Below are 17,732 nucleotides of genomic sequence, written 5' to 3' on the forward strand. Positions count from 1 at the left end.
GAGTATCTACCCACTGATCCTTGAGTGCTGACTAAAGTTTCACTCCTAAGTGTGAAACTGTTCCTTAGTTCTCTCATTCTCTCAAAGACTGAAAACAGGATCATGCTCAAGTACAGTCAATTGCTGGATACATTTTGATAGAACTGCGGGGTAGGGCTGGCGTGGTGGCTGACACCTGTAATCCCATTGCTTTGGGAGGTTGAAACGGGTAGATCCCTTGAGCCCAAGAGTTTGATACCAGCCTTGGCAACATGGTGAAACCCCATTTCTAACAAAAACACAAAAATTAGCCAGTCTCATAACCTGGTCTCAAAATAAATAAATAGATTAAAATTTTTTTTAAAATGGGAAGGTAGGATTTTAAACTTTAATTCTTTTGGAATTTATTTAGAGATGGTACTCTTGGACTTTGTAAGTGGAGACTTAACAAGGCCCTGCCACAGGGCCTATTAGGGGTTCTCTAACTCCCAGTATCTAGATTTGGTGAGAAACCTGTCGTGCCAGCAGTGACACTGTTGGTCACGTACAGTGATCCTCGTTTGACCCCCACGTTGACTGTCCCATCAACTCTGGAAGGTCCCCTAAGCTTTTAATGAAAACTACCCTGAATCAACTTGTTTCAGATATTTATCTTAGATTTTAAAAGGACGAATTTTGTTTGTTTGTTTGTTTGTTTTTCTTTTTTCTGCAGTGCAGTGGCACGGTCTCGGCTCACTGCAGTCTGTCTCTCAGGCTCAGGTGATCCTCCCACCTCAGCCTCTTGAGTAGCTGGGACCACAGATGTGTGCCACCGTGCTCAGAACATTTTTTTTTTTACACTTTTTGTAGGGACAAGGTCTCCTTATATTGCCCAGGCTGGTCTCAAACTCTTGGACTCAAGCAATCCACCCGCCTCGGCCTCCCAAAGTGCTAGGATTACAGGCATGAGCCACCAAGCCCAGCCTACAAGGAATGATTTTTTATTTTATTTATTTATTTTTTTGAGACAGAGTCTCACTCTGTTACCCAGGCTGGAGTGCAGTGGCACAATCTCGGCTCACTGCAACCGCCGCCTCCCGGGTTCAAGCGATTCTCCTGCCTCAGCCTCCTGAGTAGCTGGGATTATAGGCGTGCACCACCACACCCGGCTAATTTTTGTATTTTTAGTAGAGACGGGGTTTCACCATGTTGGTCAGGCTGGTCTCGAACTCCTGACCTCAGGTGATCCGCCTGCCTCGACCTCCCAAAGTGCTGGGATTACAGGCGTGAGCCACTGTGCCCAGCCCAGGGACCGATTTTTAATGAGCATTTTCTATTGCTTGCCTCACATGATCCTTGAATTGTAGACAATCTATTGAAAATGAAAAGCAGAAACTTACTTTGCCTATGTTAGTATTGTCTAGGGCTGCATCCACTTCATCTAAAACAAAGAATGGGGCAGGACGAAAACTAGAAAAAAATTACAATCAAGTAAGTTACAATTTTCTATCTGTTTTACAAAAGACTTGGAAGAAAAGATTAACAGTATTCAGAATAAATAAAACACACTCTTTTGGATATTTCTAAGTATTCGGTGACCTCTATGTTACTAAATCCAATGCTTAGTTATCAGTCCACATGTATGTGACCCATGCAAGGAGTATTTGGGGTTGGTCACTCCCTCCTCCTTGAAATACTGCTCTGTGACTTGTACGGGGACATAGTCTACTTCCCCTCAAGCCCCTGCAGAGTCTGCTGAGAACTCTTCATCTCTGTGTTTATCTACTCAACTCCCTTGGTGATTAAATCTGGCCTCAGAGTTTTAAATACCACCCAAATACTGATGGCTCCCACCCTTCTACCAATAATTCTAACTTGTCTCCTGAATTCTCACCTCAAATGTCCAACTACTTTCTCTACAATTCCATGTGGGTGTCTAATACATATCTCAAACTCATCTCAAAGCAAACTTCTCCCCTGCTCTCCAAACCTATTCCCTCCTGTGGTTTTCTCCATCTCAGTTAATGGCAGCTCTTATTACTCTAGTTGATTAGGTCAAAACCCACAGAGCTATCCCCTTCACATCTCTTCCTTCACACCCGTACCTGTCAGCAAATTCCGTCTGCACAACCGTATCCTCTCACCCTGGCCCAATCACCATCGCTGTCTTTCACCTTCATTGTGACCAGTCTCAGCCCTGTGCCTGCCACTGCTGCACAGTCTATTCTCCATCCATGCTAGGCTCACTGTGGCCTTGGAGCCTTTTGCACTTGCTGTTGCCGATGTCTAAGAACATTCTTCCCTTAGCTGTCCACATGACCTGCTCCATTTATTCCTTCAAATCTTTGCTCAAATGTTACCTTCTGAAACAGACCTTCCCAGATGACTCTTTAATATTGCTAACCACTTCCCTGCCACTCACCATCTCCATTCCCTGCTTTTTTTCTCTACAGAACTTGTCACTTTCTAATATTCTCTATATTGGATAATTAGTGTACTAATTTACCTTATTTATTATCTGCCTTCCCCAACTAAAATGAAGTATCTTCGAGGCAGGCATTTTGTTTTGTTCACAGCTGTCTCCCCAGTGCCTGCAGCAGCACCTGATACACAGTAACTAGTAAGTATCTGTTGACTAAATGGATGTGGGTGCCACCTAGGCTGATTCTGCTCAGATGACTTGTTCAGAGCAGGCCTCCAGCTACTATGGTTTTCTCTTTTCCTTTCCTGTGGCAGCCTATTCCTTTTCCTTCTAGACCAGTAAAAAGTTGTCAAACTCTTGTATGTTTTTGTTCCTGGTCATGGAAATAGAGAAGCAGCAGCATCTATATTTTACTGATTGTATTATATGTATATTTTTTGAGACAGAGTTTTGTTCTTTCACCTAGGCTAGCGTGCAGTGGTGTCATCACAGTTTATTGCAGCCTCGAACTCCTGGGCTCCAGCAATCCTTCCACCTCAGCCTCTGGGTAGCTGGGACTACAGACATGTGTCACCACATCTGGCTAACTTTTTTCTATTTTCTGTAGACACGGGGTCTCACTATGTTGCCCAGGTTCAGCATCTATACTTTAGATCTTCATCTAATATTCTGAATGTTGAAAGAGGCTAATTGCCTTAATTGTAGATAACTTTTTGTTTCTTGATTTGTTTTACAAAGAAACAGTTCCACCACCATCAGTGGAAATAAGGAGATTAAATACTTTTATAGAAGAAATACTTCAACATTCTTTACTAAGTAGCAGATCTCTGAATACTAAGAAAATAATAGTCACAAATTGGGATTTTTTTCAATCCTGATGTCACCTCTGGCCATTCCAAATATTTTTTCTTTCTAAAATGGAATAGTAGTAGCTATTGATAATAACAGAAATTGAATAAAAATCTGTCACTAACTAGCTTGGCATGGTAGCACGTGCCTGTGGTCCTGGCTACTCAGGTGACTGAGGCAGAAGGATCACTTGACCTGGGAGTTTGAGCCTAGCCTAGGCAACATAGCAAGTCTCTGTCTCCAAAAAAACAAAACCCACTAAAAATCTGAATTCTCTCCTAGATTTGCTGTCTAAAGTCTAAATTGTTGTAGGCCTAAAACATAATCTGAATTGTCTGGCTGAAGAAGATAGTTTTGTATCCCATTTGCTAAATATTAATAAAGACAACAGTTAATATGTCTTCTGTAGGAAGGTCCCCTTGGCTTCTGTCCTATATGAAAACTGAATAGCTTTTGTGACCTTACCTGTGCACGGCAAACAGGAGAGCCAAGGCTGCCACACACTTTTCTCCCCCTGACAAATTGTCCATTGGCATAAACCGTTTGCCTGGGGCCACACAGTTATAACTAATTCCCTCCAAGTAAGGTTCTTCAGGGTTCTCTGGGCTAAGAAATGCCTGAAACACATGTTGTTTATTTAGCAATATCAGAAAAGTAACTGATAAAGTTCAACTTGGAGTTTAACTGCAAAATACTCTATTGGTTAGCTTTTCTTCAATTTTGATGAAAAACTACCAATGCCTATAAATAATGTATTTAGTTCTACATGTAATCACAGAAAACAGGGTCGTCTGGATAGGCGGTAGACGGAAAACACTCTACCATATCCAGGGATCAGCCCTTTCCACCAGACTGCCAGTCCAACCTCAGAGGCACATGCCACCATCTTACAAAACAGTCTTCATGCAATTCGCTCACTGATACATTCATCGAACATTTACTGAATACCTATTATGGGCCAGGAACTGTAGATACGGAGATGAATCTTGTTCTCAAAGAGTTAGGTGTGGTGGCTCACACCTGTTATCCCAGCACTTTGGGAGACTGAGGCAGGCGGATCACTTGAGGTCAGGAGTTTGAGACCAGTCTGGCCAACATGGTGAAACCCTGTCTCTACAAAAAATACAAACATTAGCCAGGCTTGTTGGTGTGCGCCTGTAATCCCAGCTACTTGGGAGGCTGAGACACTTGAACCCGGGAGGCATAGGTTTCAGTGAGCCGAGATCGCACCACTGCACTCCAGCCTGGGCAACAGAGGGGGACTCTGTCTCAAAAAAAAAAAAAAAAAAAGAAGAAGAAGAAAGAAGGAAAAAAAAAAAAAAGGAGTTAATGGGTTTTAGTCTTACTTTACTGAAAATAAGTTATTTTCAGTTGAAGTTCTAAATATCTGATCCAGGATCACCTTTTAGTCATAAAAGAACATGAGAAAACAAAAGCAGAACAGGTACGTAACCCCCGACCTACATCTCTATTTCACATTCAATTCCACGAGTATTTGCTATGGATATTGATAATGGAATGGGAGTGGTTATCATTAAAAGGGTCATATCTGAATTTGAACCCTGCCTTTAGTTCTTTTCCTCTCTTTTGTTACTCTGGTCAACTCCACAGATGAACCATCTTCCCAGGATCCTCTAGTATTCCACACTTACCACAGAAACCAACAGTTCTATAAAATCAAATTAGTACCAGACTACAGAATTTTGGAACTAAAAGAGAATTTGGAAACCAAATGATTTAGTCCATTCATTTTTCGGATGAAGAAACAGACCCAGAGAGGTTTTGACTTGTCCACACTGAATAGTGTGGAGTGAACGGGATCTACAACGCAGGTCATTAGATAACCACTCTTCATAAACTGACTTTGCCCCATGAGTGAGTTGCTCAAATAATGTGGCAGCGGTTATTTATTTCCCACCAAAAAAAAAAAAAAAAAAAACCCACCACCAGTAACACAGATTTCCCACTAGTATTGGAGGATGAAAGATACATACTTGGGCGCTGTTGTTTCTGCAGAGCTTCTTGTAGATTTGGTCAATTGAGACTGAGACATGCTCAAAACACTGGGTGAAAAGATCGTATCTCCTTTTTTTCACTTGTTCAAACTCCTGCCTACACATTCTGGCTTCCTTTCTGCTGGCCTCAAAAGCTAAGAGAGAATCAATGTTCTTTATTTTAGAGACCACTGAGGAGGTTCTTTTACTTAAACTGTAAAGCATAAAATATTTTTAAAATTGGATTTGAGTTTGGATCTCTTGAGTAAGGTACCTTCAAAATACCTAAACTACTATTAATTCCAAGAGAATAGCTCTTAGAATTGATGAGTCTCTTTTCCAGTAGGGCTAATTGCTAAATAATATTGACAAGTTCTGATAGGGTATTTATTTATTCATTCAGAGACGGAGTCTTGCTCTGTTGCTCAGGCTGAAGTGCAGTGGTGTGATCTCGGCTCACTGCAGCCTCTACCTCCCAGGTTCAAGTGATTCTCCTGCCTCAGCCTCCCGAGTAGCTGGGACTACAGGCGTGTGCCACCACACCCAGTTAATTTTTGTATATTTAGTAGACACGGGGTTTTACCATGTTGACCAGGCTGGTCTTGAACTCCTGACCTCAGGTGATCCACCCACCTCAGCCTCCCAAAGTGCTGGGATTACAGACGTGAGCCACCGCGCCCAGCCTGATAGAGTATTTATTATGTCAATTTTGTTGGTGTGAAAAAAATATATGTGTTTTAAAATCACCAATAAACCTGGTTTTAAATTAAAGCAAAACACTTCAAAAAGGAAACAATGAATGATTCAGTATTAAAAGCACACGTTAATATAAGACCACAGAGGAAAAAATCTACAACAAAAAGGGACAACAGAAGGGAGATTGCTGGCAAATGTTACAGAAATCAAAACACCCGTGAATATAATCTTGTTAGTGACTAAACTCAATTTTACCATCTGTGGATTCTTGAAACTTGTCTCTGACAGTCTTTAAGTTCTCCAGTGCTCGCAGGTTTGGGGCTGCTGTTTTCAGTAAGATATCTTCCTGGGATGCTACTTGCTGCAGTAAGAGCCTAAGGTGGGCCTCGATTTCTTGATCAGACTGTAGAGCCTATTATGGGCAAAGAACAACACTGACTGGCATGGCATGCCTTCTCCATCCAGCAAGGTAGGGTGTGTGTGGGGCCCTTCACCATCTGGACCCCCCAGGTCCTGTCATCCACTCCTTCTCTCCCCAAAGCCCTCTCTGAGCCCGGGAGGTGCAGTCCTGCTGCAATACTTGTAGCTTCCTGAATTGGCTGTGCTCTTTTCTTGGAACACATTTCAGCTCATTTTTTTAATCTGGCTAAAAAGCAACAATTTATACTTCACCTTCATTTATTTAAAAATATTCATAATCTACTATGTATTACACTGAGGATTCAATGATGGAAGCTATTCAGTCTTTGCCTTTAAAGACTCACAGGGAAGTCAGACATATAAACTGGATTAAAAATTTTTTCCAAGAGACAGGTCTCACTCTGTTGCTCAGGCTGGTCTCGAGCTCCTGACCTCAAGCAATCCTCCCACTTCAGCCTCCCAAGTAGCTGGGATTTAAACCGGCTTTTACAGTGGGGTGAAAAGACTTCTGACAGGGCAAACATAGGTACTACGGGGCAGGGAGAGGGGATCCAATCCAGCTAGACAGGTTAACACTTAAACCTGGCACGAGTGATGAAGAGAAAAAGTAGCCATGCCCTTCCAGAAAATCTTTTTTTTTTTTGCCACAAATACAATCAGTGTACAAAAAGTAGGCCGGGCATGATGGCTCATACCTGTAATCCCAGCACTTTGGCAGGCCAAAGTGTGTGGATCACCTGAGGTCAAGAGTTCAAGATCAGCCTGACCAACTTGGTGAAACCTCATCTCTACTAAAAATACAAAAATTAGCCGGGCATGGTAGCAGACACCTATAATCCCAGCTACTCGGAGGCTGAGGCAAGAGAGTTGCTTGAACCCAGGGGGCGGAGGTTGCAGTAAGCCGAGAGTGCGCCACTGCACTCCAGCCTGGGCAACAAAGCAAGACTCTGTCTCAAAAACAAAACAAAAAAGTCTAACAAAATATATTAACAGCATATGAACTGAAAAGATGTGGTGGATATTGTTACTCAGCATCTGTTTCCATTTTTTCTTTCTTTATTTTTTTGAGACGGAGTTTTGCTCTTTTTGCCCAGGCTGGAGTGCAATGGCGCAATCTCAGCTCACCGCAACCTCCGCCTCCTGGGTTCAAGCAATTCTCCTGCCTCAGCCTCCCGAGTAGCTGGGATTACAGGCATGTGCCACCATGCCTGGCTAATTTGTTTTTGTATTTTTAGTAGAGACAGGGTTTCTCCATGTTGGTCAGGCTGGTCTTGAACTCCCAACCTCAGGTGATCCACCCGCCTCGGCCTCCCAAAGTGCTGGGATTATAGGCGTGAGCCACCGCGCCTGGCCTCCATTTTTTCTTTTAATGCAGCACATGCTTTTGACCAGGTAGATCCACTTCTCCCTCCTGGATCCCATGTACTTAGACTTAGAGGCAGGGCCTGCTTGGTTTAAAGTAAAGTTCACCATCCTCCTCCCTCTACAGTGATTGGTTCAGCAATGAATATGTGACCCCATTCAGGCAACTGTGATGAGGGGACAATTGCTGGGGCTTTGTAGGTAAAACCTTTCTTCAGTTTTAGAAAAACATGTAAACCAAAGAGTATCTGAGATAGGTCTCAGTCAATTTAGTTTATTTTACCAAGGTTAAGGACATGCCCCAGAGAGAAGTCTGTGCCTTTCTCCAAAGATGATTTTGAGGGCTTTGATATTTAAAGGGGAAAAGCAGGCAGAAGCAAGAGGAAGTATATGGTCACATCACTGAATCCATATGTTGCAAGAGAAAAGTAGGTAGGAAACAGTCAATTATGTATTCACCTCATGCTCAGTAAATTAGCACTTTACCATAAGATGAAAAACCACAAATATCTCTCCACGGAGTCTCTACCTGGGGAGATACTTAATTTTTTTTTTTTGAAACCGAGTCTCTCTCTGTCACCCTGGCTGGAGTGCAGTGGCACGATCTTGGCTCACTGCAACCTCCACATTGCAGGCTCAAGCAATTCTCCTGCCTCAGCCTCCTGAGTAGCTGGGATTACAGGCACATGCCACTGTGCCTGGCTAATTTTTTTTTTTTTTTTTTAGTGGAGACAGGGTTTTGTCATGTTGGCCAGGCTAGTCTTGAACTCCTGACTTCAGGTGACCTGCTTACGTTGGCCTCCCAAAGTACTGGGATTATAGGCGTGAGCCACCACGCCTGGCCTGATACTTAATTTTTTATATGTAGCTCTCTGCTTAGGAACAAAAGGAAAGGCAGTTTTTTGCATGACTCAGCTTTCAGCCTAATTTCTTTCTCTTGGTATAGTGAATTGGGGTCCAAGTTTTCATTTTCCTTTCACTAGTACCACTACAAAAGACAGCTTCTTTCTTCTCTGAAGGTTGCAGCTGTGTGGCTGGAAAGCCAAGAATAGCTGCGCTCATTTTGCCTTCAGGAGAGAAGCAGCTTCAGAATGAAGCCAACGCCCAAAGACATGTATGGCTACAGGGATGACTGGGAAACAGAGCCAGAGCTGCTCAAAGGCACGAAATTAAGTTAAATTAAAGCTGGAGTCCAGCTGTGTGCTCTGCAACTGTGAAGGGTGTGCCACACCATCACTTACAATCCTGAGAGAGGCCTGTGTCTACTGAGGGTGCTGCAGTGGGATGCCAGCAGAGCAAATTTGGGATGCTGGAGTAAGTAGTTGGTTACTTTTGTTTATTGAAGGACTTCTCAAAAACTTTAATATCCATTGTGAATCTCTTCCCTTCCCAAGAAGGGAAAAGACTTTCTCAAAAAGTAACCACAGAAACTTTTCTTCTTTGGCTAGACATGTCATGATACCAGTGTTCTACACAACACAGTCAGAAATGCTGACATAAACATTTTTTAAAGTAACCAATATATTTACTGCTATTTTGTGATAACATGATACAATAAATATATATTTGGTTTTCATCCCAGTTCTAGGCACAGTATACCTAAAACATTTGCAATTTCCTGAGTGGTAGGAGTGAGAGGGGCATCTTTTATTATCCATGATAAGCCCCTTTCAATCATACCTAATGAGCTGACTGTTGGAAGATGGGGACCATTGCAAGGGGAACCAACCAGGTGACTGGAGGGCTGGAACCTTCAGCCCCTCTTCTCTAAGGAGGTGGGGGAGAAAGGCTGAAGATTGAGTCTGGATCACCAATTGCCCATGATTTATTAATCATGTATGTAATGAAGCTCCCATAAGAATCCCTAAACAGTAGGTTGTGAAGAGCTTCCAGGTTGGTGACCACACAAGAGATGCTGGGAGGGTGACAAGCCTGGAGAAGGCATGAGATAGGGCATGGATGCTTTCTCATACCTAGTCCTATGTATCTCGTCCATTTGGCTGTTCCATGAATTGTAGCCTTTAAAAATGAACTGGTTAATGTAAATGAAGTATTCCCCTGAGTTCTATGAGCCATTCTAGCAAATTATCAAATCTGTGGAAGGGCTTGTGGAAACTCCTGATTTACAGCCAACTGGCCATGAGACTGGGAGGCCTGGACTTGTGATTGGCATCTGAAGAGTGGCCAGTCTTGTGGGACTGAGCCATGACCTTGTGGGATCTGATGCTAACTGCAGGTAGACACTGTCAGAATTGAACTGGATTGCAGAATACCCACTTGGTATTCAAAGAATTAGAGAACTGCTTGGTGTGGGTGAGACCCACAATTTGGTGTCAGAAGTTTCACGATTATACTGTTTTTCCTTTGTATATTTCTTTCAAAACCATTAGGAAATCTTTTTTTAAAAAAATCTCAATTCTATCTTCCAAAAATGATTCTGTAATATTTAAATATTCCATATTACTGTGAGTGATAAACAACAGAAAGCTTTCCATTACCTTCAAATCCTCATTTAGAGAGCTGTAGTCTACTTTGAAGGCTTCTTCTTTTTCATAGATATCGATTGTGGCCTGGGTACTTTCTGCTTCAGTTCCCATCTGAAAAATACGTGAACACATACATTTGTTGATTAAGTTTGTTGTCTTACATGGGAGTGGTTCATGGCATTCCAAAAACAATTACAATAGTAACATCAAAGATCCCTTATCACAGATCACCTTAACAGATATATAATAATAAAAAAGTTTGAAAGATTTAGAGTTATCAAAATGTCACACAGAGACCCAGAAAAGTGAGCAGATGCTGTTGGAAAAACGGTATGAACAGACTTTCACAACATGGGGTTACCACAAACCTTCAATATGTAAAACAAAAACAAAAACAAAAAACCCTGCAATATCTGTGACGCACAATAAAATGAGGCATGCATGTATATGGGAGGATGTGCATAGGTTATATACCAACACTATGCCATTTTAGGTAAAAGACTTCAGCATCCTTAGATTTTGGTATACATGGGGGATCCTGGAACTATCCCTGTGGATACCAAGGAATGACTGTACTTCCAGCCAATCTAAAGTGTCCTGTACAATCCAAATGTGGTGAAAAAGAAAGAAAAAAGGCCAACAGGGAAATGTTAGTGAGGCTTGGTTTTATCTTGTGATTTCTTTGGTGTCCATTCTTGCCTCTTCCTTTTCCCTCACCACCTAGAGATACTCAGTAGGGCATGTTTCTTCTGAGAAGGACCTCCATACAACTGTTGGAGAAGGTGCAGAGCAAGAACCACCCCCTCCACATGATGTAAAATGTTATGAGAGTCCAGGGAACTGCCCAAGCGGCAGATGATCTGCTTACTGCCTGTGGCTCATTGTGCAAAAACATTCTTAACTCCAACAACTTTAATTCTCTGATTTCTCTTGGGTATCTAATATGTAGGTAAGAAACATGGGTTCATCCTGTGGCCCTCGTCCTCTGAGATGACAGTCATTTTGCCCTTTTTCCCTCCTAGGAGATGTCTTCACCATCCCTAAAGGGGCTACAGAACAAGAGAAAGAATAAGCAAAGGGCAATGCATGAAGTTCCACACAATGGCACATATTTTACAGTCATTTGCTAGAATACCTCCACTTCAATGATGTCATCCAGTGACCCGAACAAAAGGATTATCTCAATGTCTTGCACTTTGCAATCAAGCAGCAAGTTATGCTTCTCTAATCGTTTCTGTTCCAGAGAAGTTTGAGTAATTACAACTTCTTTTTGCAACTTCCCCACTTCCCTGTAATTACACCGATATGAAAAAGTAATGTTACTCATTATATAACACTGCACCAAGGAAGAAAAATGTATGCTATAAACTTATATGAAAAAAAGATTATTCCTGTGAGTGCTGTAAGTTCTAGAATCCTCTCACTGATGCTTGTAATTTAATTGTTAACACTCCTGAGAAAGGTCATGAATATACTCAGTTAATCTAAGGGAGCATTTTCCACTAATACATGTTACTGATTTAATCAAGATTACCAAAGACAGTGCTTTCCTAGTTACTTTATTTTTAAATCTGAGCAATGTTTCAAGCTGCAATTCTCACTCAAATATAAGCTCCACATTTTAGATCTCAAACCAAGATAAATAAATCTCTTAGCAAAAGAAATCTGTTGCCAGGTAAGTCATATACACTTAATAATCTGGTTTCTATACTACCACTCCCACTACTGTAGTAATGCCTTCTATCTGAAAATAAGGGCTTGGGTTTTACTAATCGAAATTATATGGAATTTTTAAAAGAACTGGAAAGAGGACCAAAAGAAAATGGAAAAAAAAAAAAAAAAAGAAGAAAGTAAGAACTATGTGTTTTTCAAGAATATGAAGGGAAAAGAAAGTATTCTGTTTGGGCTGAGTGTGGTGGCTCACGCCTGTAATCCAGCACTTTGGAAGGCCAAGGGAAGAGTATCATTTGAGCCCAGAAGTTGAAGACCAACATAATGAGACCTCATCTCTTAAAAAAAAAAAGGGAATGTGTTCTATTTACACAAAATACAAGAGTTTTTAAAAAACAAGAGTAAACAGACTTTAATTCCACTCCAAAATCTTAGAACTTTCTGGCTGTATCTTGAAACACTAAAGGTCTTCAAACAGTGAGAAAAATTATGAAATGCCAAAAGGCTGAGCAAAAACAGAGAATTAATTTCGTCTAATCACTCATAGTTGTGTAAATCATGATGCATGACAGGAAAGCAAGTGTCATTTTGGTATAGGCCAGTCAATTCAAAGTGTCGTTGCCATCATCATGGCAAACACACAAGCTAATCTTGTGCCAGGTACTGGTCTAAGTACCTGGCATAGGTACTTTTTTTTTTTTGAGACAGAATTTCACTTTTGTTGCCCAGGCTGGAGTGCAATGGCACTCTAAGTGCGTATGAATATTAACATATGTAATACTTACAGCGATTCTGTGAGGTAGGCACTATTACTATCTATTACCGATGAGGAAATTAAGATATCATATGTAAACAGCAGAGCTGGGATATGAAACCAGAAGTTGTGGCTCCAAATTCTATCTCCTTACTCTCTACGCTATCTTGCACAGACTAGAGGGAATCTCTGTACAACAGGAAGACAGAAATGTCAAGGTAGAATTAGGGTAAGGGACTCTAAACAGGTTCATGTTTTCATCTAACAAAAATAACTATTTGCTCTACACCAGGAACAGTGGCTCATGCCTGTAATCCCAGCACTTTGGGAGGCTGAGGCGAGCAGATCACTTAAGATCAGGAGTTCGAGACCAGCCTGGCCAACATAGTAAAACCCAGTCTCTACTACAAAAGAAAAACATACACACACACACACACACACACACACACACACACACACACACACACTAGCCGGGCGTGGTGGTGTGCTCCTGTAGTCCCAGCTACTTGGGAGACTGAGGTAGGAGAATCACTTGAACCTGGGAGGCAAAGGTTGCAGTAAGCTAAGATCATGCCACTGTGCTCCAGCCTGGGCAACAAAGGGAGACTCTGTCTGAAGAAAAAACAAAACATCATTTGCTCTAAACAATTAACGACCTCTCCTGGTTTAGAATGTTTGAAAAAAATTAGAATGTCTGAAGGGTGTGATGTGAGACTAAGAGCAACAAAGGGCACATATTCAAATGCAACCCATTTAGTATATTTCAGATAGTTGGTGTCCATGTTTAAAACTGACTAGGTCTTTCAAACTGATGAAGTCTTAATTACCTATCAACAGCCAGAAACTTCTTCCGTTCCTCTTCAATTTGAGTTTGAACTTTCTCGGCATTGGAGTTCTGAGTGACACGTATGTCTTTAAGTTGCTGCTGCTTTGCCATGAGTTCATTCACTATCTGCAGACAGTTTTCTTCAGCCTGAACAGAGAGGATCTGTATTGTAGATTTACCATCTTTTATATTAATAAGGTAATTCTATGATCTTATCAATAACACCAAACCAGTTATCCTGAGATGAACCTTCTCACCCTCTGTGCTACTTGACCCTCCATCATAGACTATGACTCACATTCTATACTTTCTAGAAACTGGTGATCATTACCTGCCTTTGTCCTTCATTTTGCTATTGTTTTTTATCCTTCATTTTGGATTCATTCCTCAGCTCACTGCCATCTGACTTCTGTTCCCACTCTCCAATCAGAGTGTTTTTGCTATCATGATCTCTAATTGGGAATTAAACATTTTTCAGATCATTTCCTCCTTCCTGAAACTCTGGGGCTTCTGTGATACCACCTCTTCTGGCTCTCCTCATAAGCTAAGTGACCACCTTCCAGATCCCATTGCTGATCCTACCTCCCTGCTAGGGCGTCTCTTCACTGCCTCTTCACTGCCTACCTCCCTGCTAGGGCGTCTCAACCATTCTCATGTGGTTTCAGTTTACTCCCATAAACCAGCAACTCCTAAATCTGTATCTTCAGCCTAGACCTCTCCCATTATCTACTCTTTAACAGCCTGCTGGAAATTGCCATCTAGACATTACATAGGCAACTCAAGCTCCACAGGTTCAGAATTTTCTCTCCTTAACCTGCTGCTCTCATTCACCAATCACCCAAGTTAGAACTAATGAGTCATCTGTGGCACCCCCTTGCCCTTCCTCCCATGCTGACATCCAGTAATTCATAAAGCTCTGCTGATTTTACTTTAAGTATTTCTTTTTTTTTTTTTTGAGACGAAGTCTTGCTCTGTCACCCAGGCTGGAGTGCAGTGGCCGGATCTCAGCTCACTGCAAGCTCCGCCTCCCGAGTTTACGCCACTCTCCTGCCTCAGTCTCCCAAGTAGCTGGGACTACAGGCGCCCGCCACCTCGCCTGGCTAGTTTTTTTTGTATTTTTTAGTAGAGACAGGGTTTCACCATGTTAGCCAGGACGGTCTCGATCTCCTGACCTCGTGATCCGCCCGTCTCGGCCTCCCAAAGTGCTGGGATTACAGGCTTGAGCCACCGCGCCCGGCCTAAGTATTTCTTAAATCTGTCCCCAACCCCTTCGATCACTAACAGGACCCTTCAGGAGATCACAAAAGGTTTACTACATGAAGGAAGTCATAATTTCAATGAAGAGGCACTTCAGCCACCCATTATTAATTACCTTCTTTAGGTGATCAATATCTTCACTACCTTTCTGGATAGTTTCTTTTAATGTGTTCATCTTATTCAGTTTCTTCTTAAGCTGATTGCGACTATACTCAAGTTGAATATTAAGCCGAGTTTTTTGTTTTTCAAATTCTAATCTAGTATAATAAAGTCAAGCGTTACAAGTGTAAACAGAAAACTTTGATTCCTTCTTAACTTTTTCTTATGGGAAATTTCAAACAAATATAAAAATAAAAGGAATACTATAATGAACCCCCAAGTAGCTGTCACCCAACTTAATAATGATCAATTCATGCTCATTCTTGTTTCATCTATAACTCCACTAATTGCCCCTCTTACCACTGGCTTATTTGAAGCAAGTTCTAGACGTGATGTAATTTCATCTGTAAATATTTGTGTACGTATCTCTGGAAGTGAAATGACTTTTAACTCATAACCATAAAGTATTATGGCTAAAATATAATTCATTAATATCAAATTGCTGTCACTGCCAAATTTCCTTTTTAAAAAAATTTTTTTTTTTTTTTTTTTTGAGGCGGAGTCTCACTCTGTCGCCCAGGCTGGAGTGCAGTGGCCAGATCTCAGCTCACTGCAAGCTCCGCCTCCCGGGTTCACGCCATTCTCCTGCCTCAGCCTCCCGAGTAGCTGGGACTACAGGCACCCGCCATCTTGCCTGGCTAGTTTTTTGTATTTTTTAGTAGAGACGGGGTTTCACCGTGTTCGCCAGGATGGTCTCGATCTGCTGACCTCGTGATCCGCCCGTCTCGGCCTCCCAAAGTGCTGGCATTACAGGCTTGAGCCACCGCGCCCGGCCTAAAAATTTTTTTAGTCTGGGTGCAGTGGCTCATGCCTGTAATCCCAGCACTTTGGTAGGCCAAGGTGGCAGATCACTTGAGATCATGAGTTCGAGATCAGCCTGGCCAACATGGTGAAACCCCACCTGTACTAAAAATACAACAATTAGCCAGGCTTGATGGTGTGTGCCTGCAGTCCCAGCTACTCAGGAAGCTGAGGCAGTAGGAACTGCTTGAACCCGGGAGGTGGAGGTTGCAGTGAGTTGAGATCACGCCACTGTACTCCAGCCTGGGTGACAAAGCGAGTCTCCATTTCAAAAAAACAAAAACGAAAACAAATACAAAAAAATTTCTTCAAAAAAAAAAAAAAAGAAAAATTGGTTGTTTGAATCAGTATCCACACATTGCATATGGATATGTTTCTTAAATCTTTTATAATCTACAGATTTCCTCCCCTCTTTTTCTTTAAATTATAATTTATGTGTTATTCTTATTATTTAGTCTTTTCAAATAATAATAATTTTTTTTTTGAGACTGAGTCTCGCTCTGTTGCTCAGTCTGGAGTGCAGTGACGCGATCTCAGCTCACTGCAACCTCTGCTCCCTGGGTTCAAGCAATTCTCCTGCCTCAGCCTTCCTAGTAGCTGGGATTACAGGTGTGTACTACCGTGCCCAGCTTATTTTTGTATTTTTAGTAGAGACAGGGTTTCGCCTTGTTGGCCAGGCTGGTCTCGACTCCTGACCTCAAGTGAGCCACCTGCCTCTGCCTCCCAAAGTGCTGGAATTACAGGCGTGAGCCACCGCGCCCGGCCCAAATAACTATTCTTATATAAACACCAAACTTGGGAACTTTCACTTCTACTGTGCCAGCTTCATAAACTCTTCATAAAGAATTCCATTGTCAACTGTAGCTCATCCCTCCATGCTCCTCCTACCCCTCTACACACCCTGCTAACAGAATCAGTTGTTCAAGAAACATTAAGTACCTCTACACACCCTACTAACAGAATCAGTTGTTCAAGAAACATTAAGTACTAACAGATACTGTGCTAGATACTGCTAATACAAAAACAACTATAACAATTAAAACATTAAAAACTATTTAATGAGAGGTTACTATATACCTGACACTGTTATAAAAATTTTTACATTAATTAACTTACAAGTTGTAAAACTCTACTAGGTCAGTAATACTATCATCTTTATTTAACAGATGAGAAGATCAAGGAACAGAGAGTTAAGCAACTTGCCCAAGGCTACCCGCTTAGTGGTAGAGCCAGGGATGACACACTCAGACAGAGGGACAACGAAATCCCTGCTCTTCATCCGTGACCACACTGCCTGGAGGAGAGGTTAAGAAATTTATTTGTGCCGCAGGAGGCAAACATACAGACGATGTAGAAGTGAAACACTTCTTCACTTGGCTTTAGGGCGTCACATTACCCTGGCTTTCCTTTCCCCTGACTAGCTGCTCTTTTAATGATTCTTTCTCATCTCTTCAACTTGCTAACATCTTGTAGGATCTCTTCTCCTTTCTTTTTTTTTTGAGATGGAGTCTCGCTCTGTTGCTCGCACTGGCATGCAGTGGCATGATCTTGGCTCACTGCAAGCTCCGCCTCCCAGGTTCACGCCATTCTGCTGCCTCAGTCTCCCAAGTAGCTGGGACTACAGGCGCCCACCACCACACCCAGCTGATTTTTTGTTAGCCAGGATGGTCTCGATCATCTGACCTCGTGATCCGCCTGCCTCGGCCTCCCAAACTGCTGGGATTACAGGTGTGAGCCATCGTGCCCGGCTTAGCTGTTTCTTGATGAAATGAAACTCAGGCATAATTCCTCTAAATTATGAAATAATAACTATTTTTATAAATATGTAAGCTTCTTACCGACATATACCTTTTTTTTTATAAAAATACCTTTTTTGATCAATTTCTTGTTGCTGTTTAACACGTTTGTTCTCAAATTCACGAATATTTTCCACACCAATTTCTTCACAGAAGTGTTGGAAGATATCATCTTCTACCTTTTAAATTATTTTTAAAAAATAGATTTAATAAGCAATTTTAAGAAATATATAATCTTTTTTTTTTTTTTTTTTTTTTTTTTTTTTTTTTTTTTTTTTTTT

At 41.6% G+C, this 17,732-nt stretch overlaps 1 protein-coding gene across 2 annotated transcripts in view; it reads right to left on the reverse strand.

Annotated features, from left to right (window-relative positions):
* Positions 1-17,732, reverse strand: part of SMC1B (structural maintenance of chromosomes 1B) — a 65,153-nt gene that overhangs the window by 3,993 nt on the left and 43,428 nt on the right. The window contains exons 15-23 of one of the 2 annotated variants that reach the window (XM_023222255.2): positions 17,524-17,630; positions 14,811-14,952; positions 13,440-13,585; positions 11,323-11,476; positions 10,200-10,298; positions 6,175-6,331; positions 5,224-5,378; positions 3,695-3,846; positions 1,359-1,428 (exon numbers count right to left, since the gene is read on the reverse strand). In XM_023222255.2, the coding sequence (XP_023078023.1) occupies positions 1,359-1,428; positions 3,695-3,846; positions 5,224-5,378; positions 6,175-6,331; positions 10,200-10,298; positions 11,323-11,476; positions 13,440-13,585; positions 14,811-14,952; positions 17,524-17,630 (1,182 nt within the window). The remainder of the gene's footprint in view (positions 1-1,358; positions 1,429-3,694; positions 3,847-5,223; positions 5,379-6,174; positions 6,332-10,199; positions 10,299-11,322; positions 11,477-13,439; positions 13,586-14,810; positions 14,953-17,523; positions 17,631-17,732) is intronic. The other variant, XM_023222256.2, reaches the window with a different exon arrangement.

The sequence above is a fragment of the Piliocolobus tephrosceles genome, chromosome 19 (genome assembly GCF_002776525.5).
Source record: "Piliocolobus tephrosceles isolate RC106 chromosome 19, ASM277652v3, whole genome shotgun sequence".
Lineage (NCBI taxonomy): Eukaryota > Metazoa > Chordata > Mammalia > Primates > Cercopithecidae > Piliocolobus > Piliocolobus tephrosceles.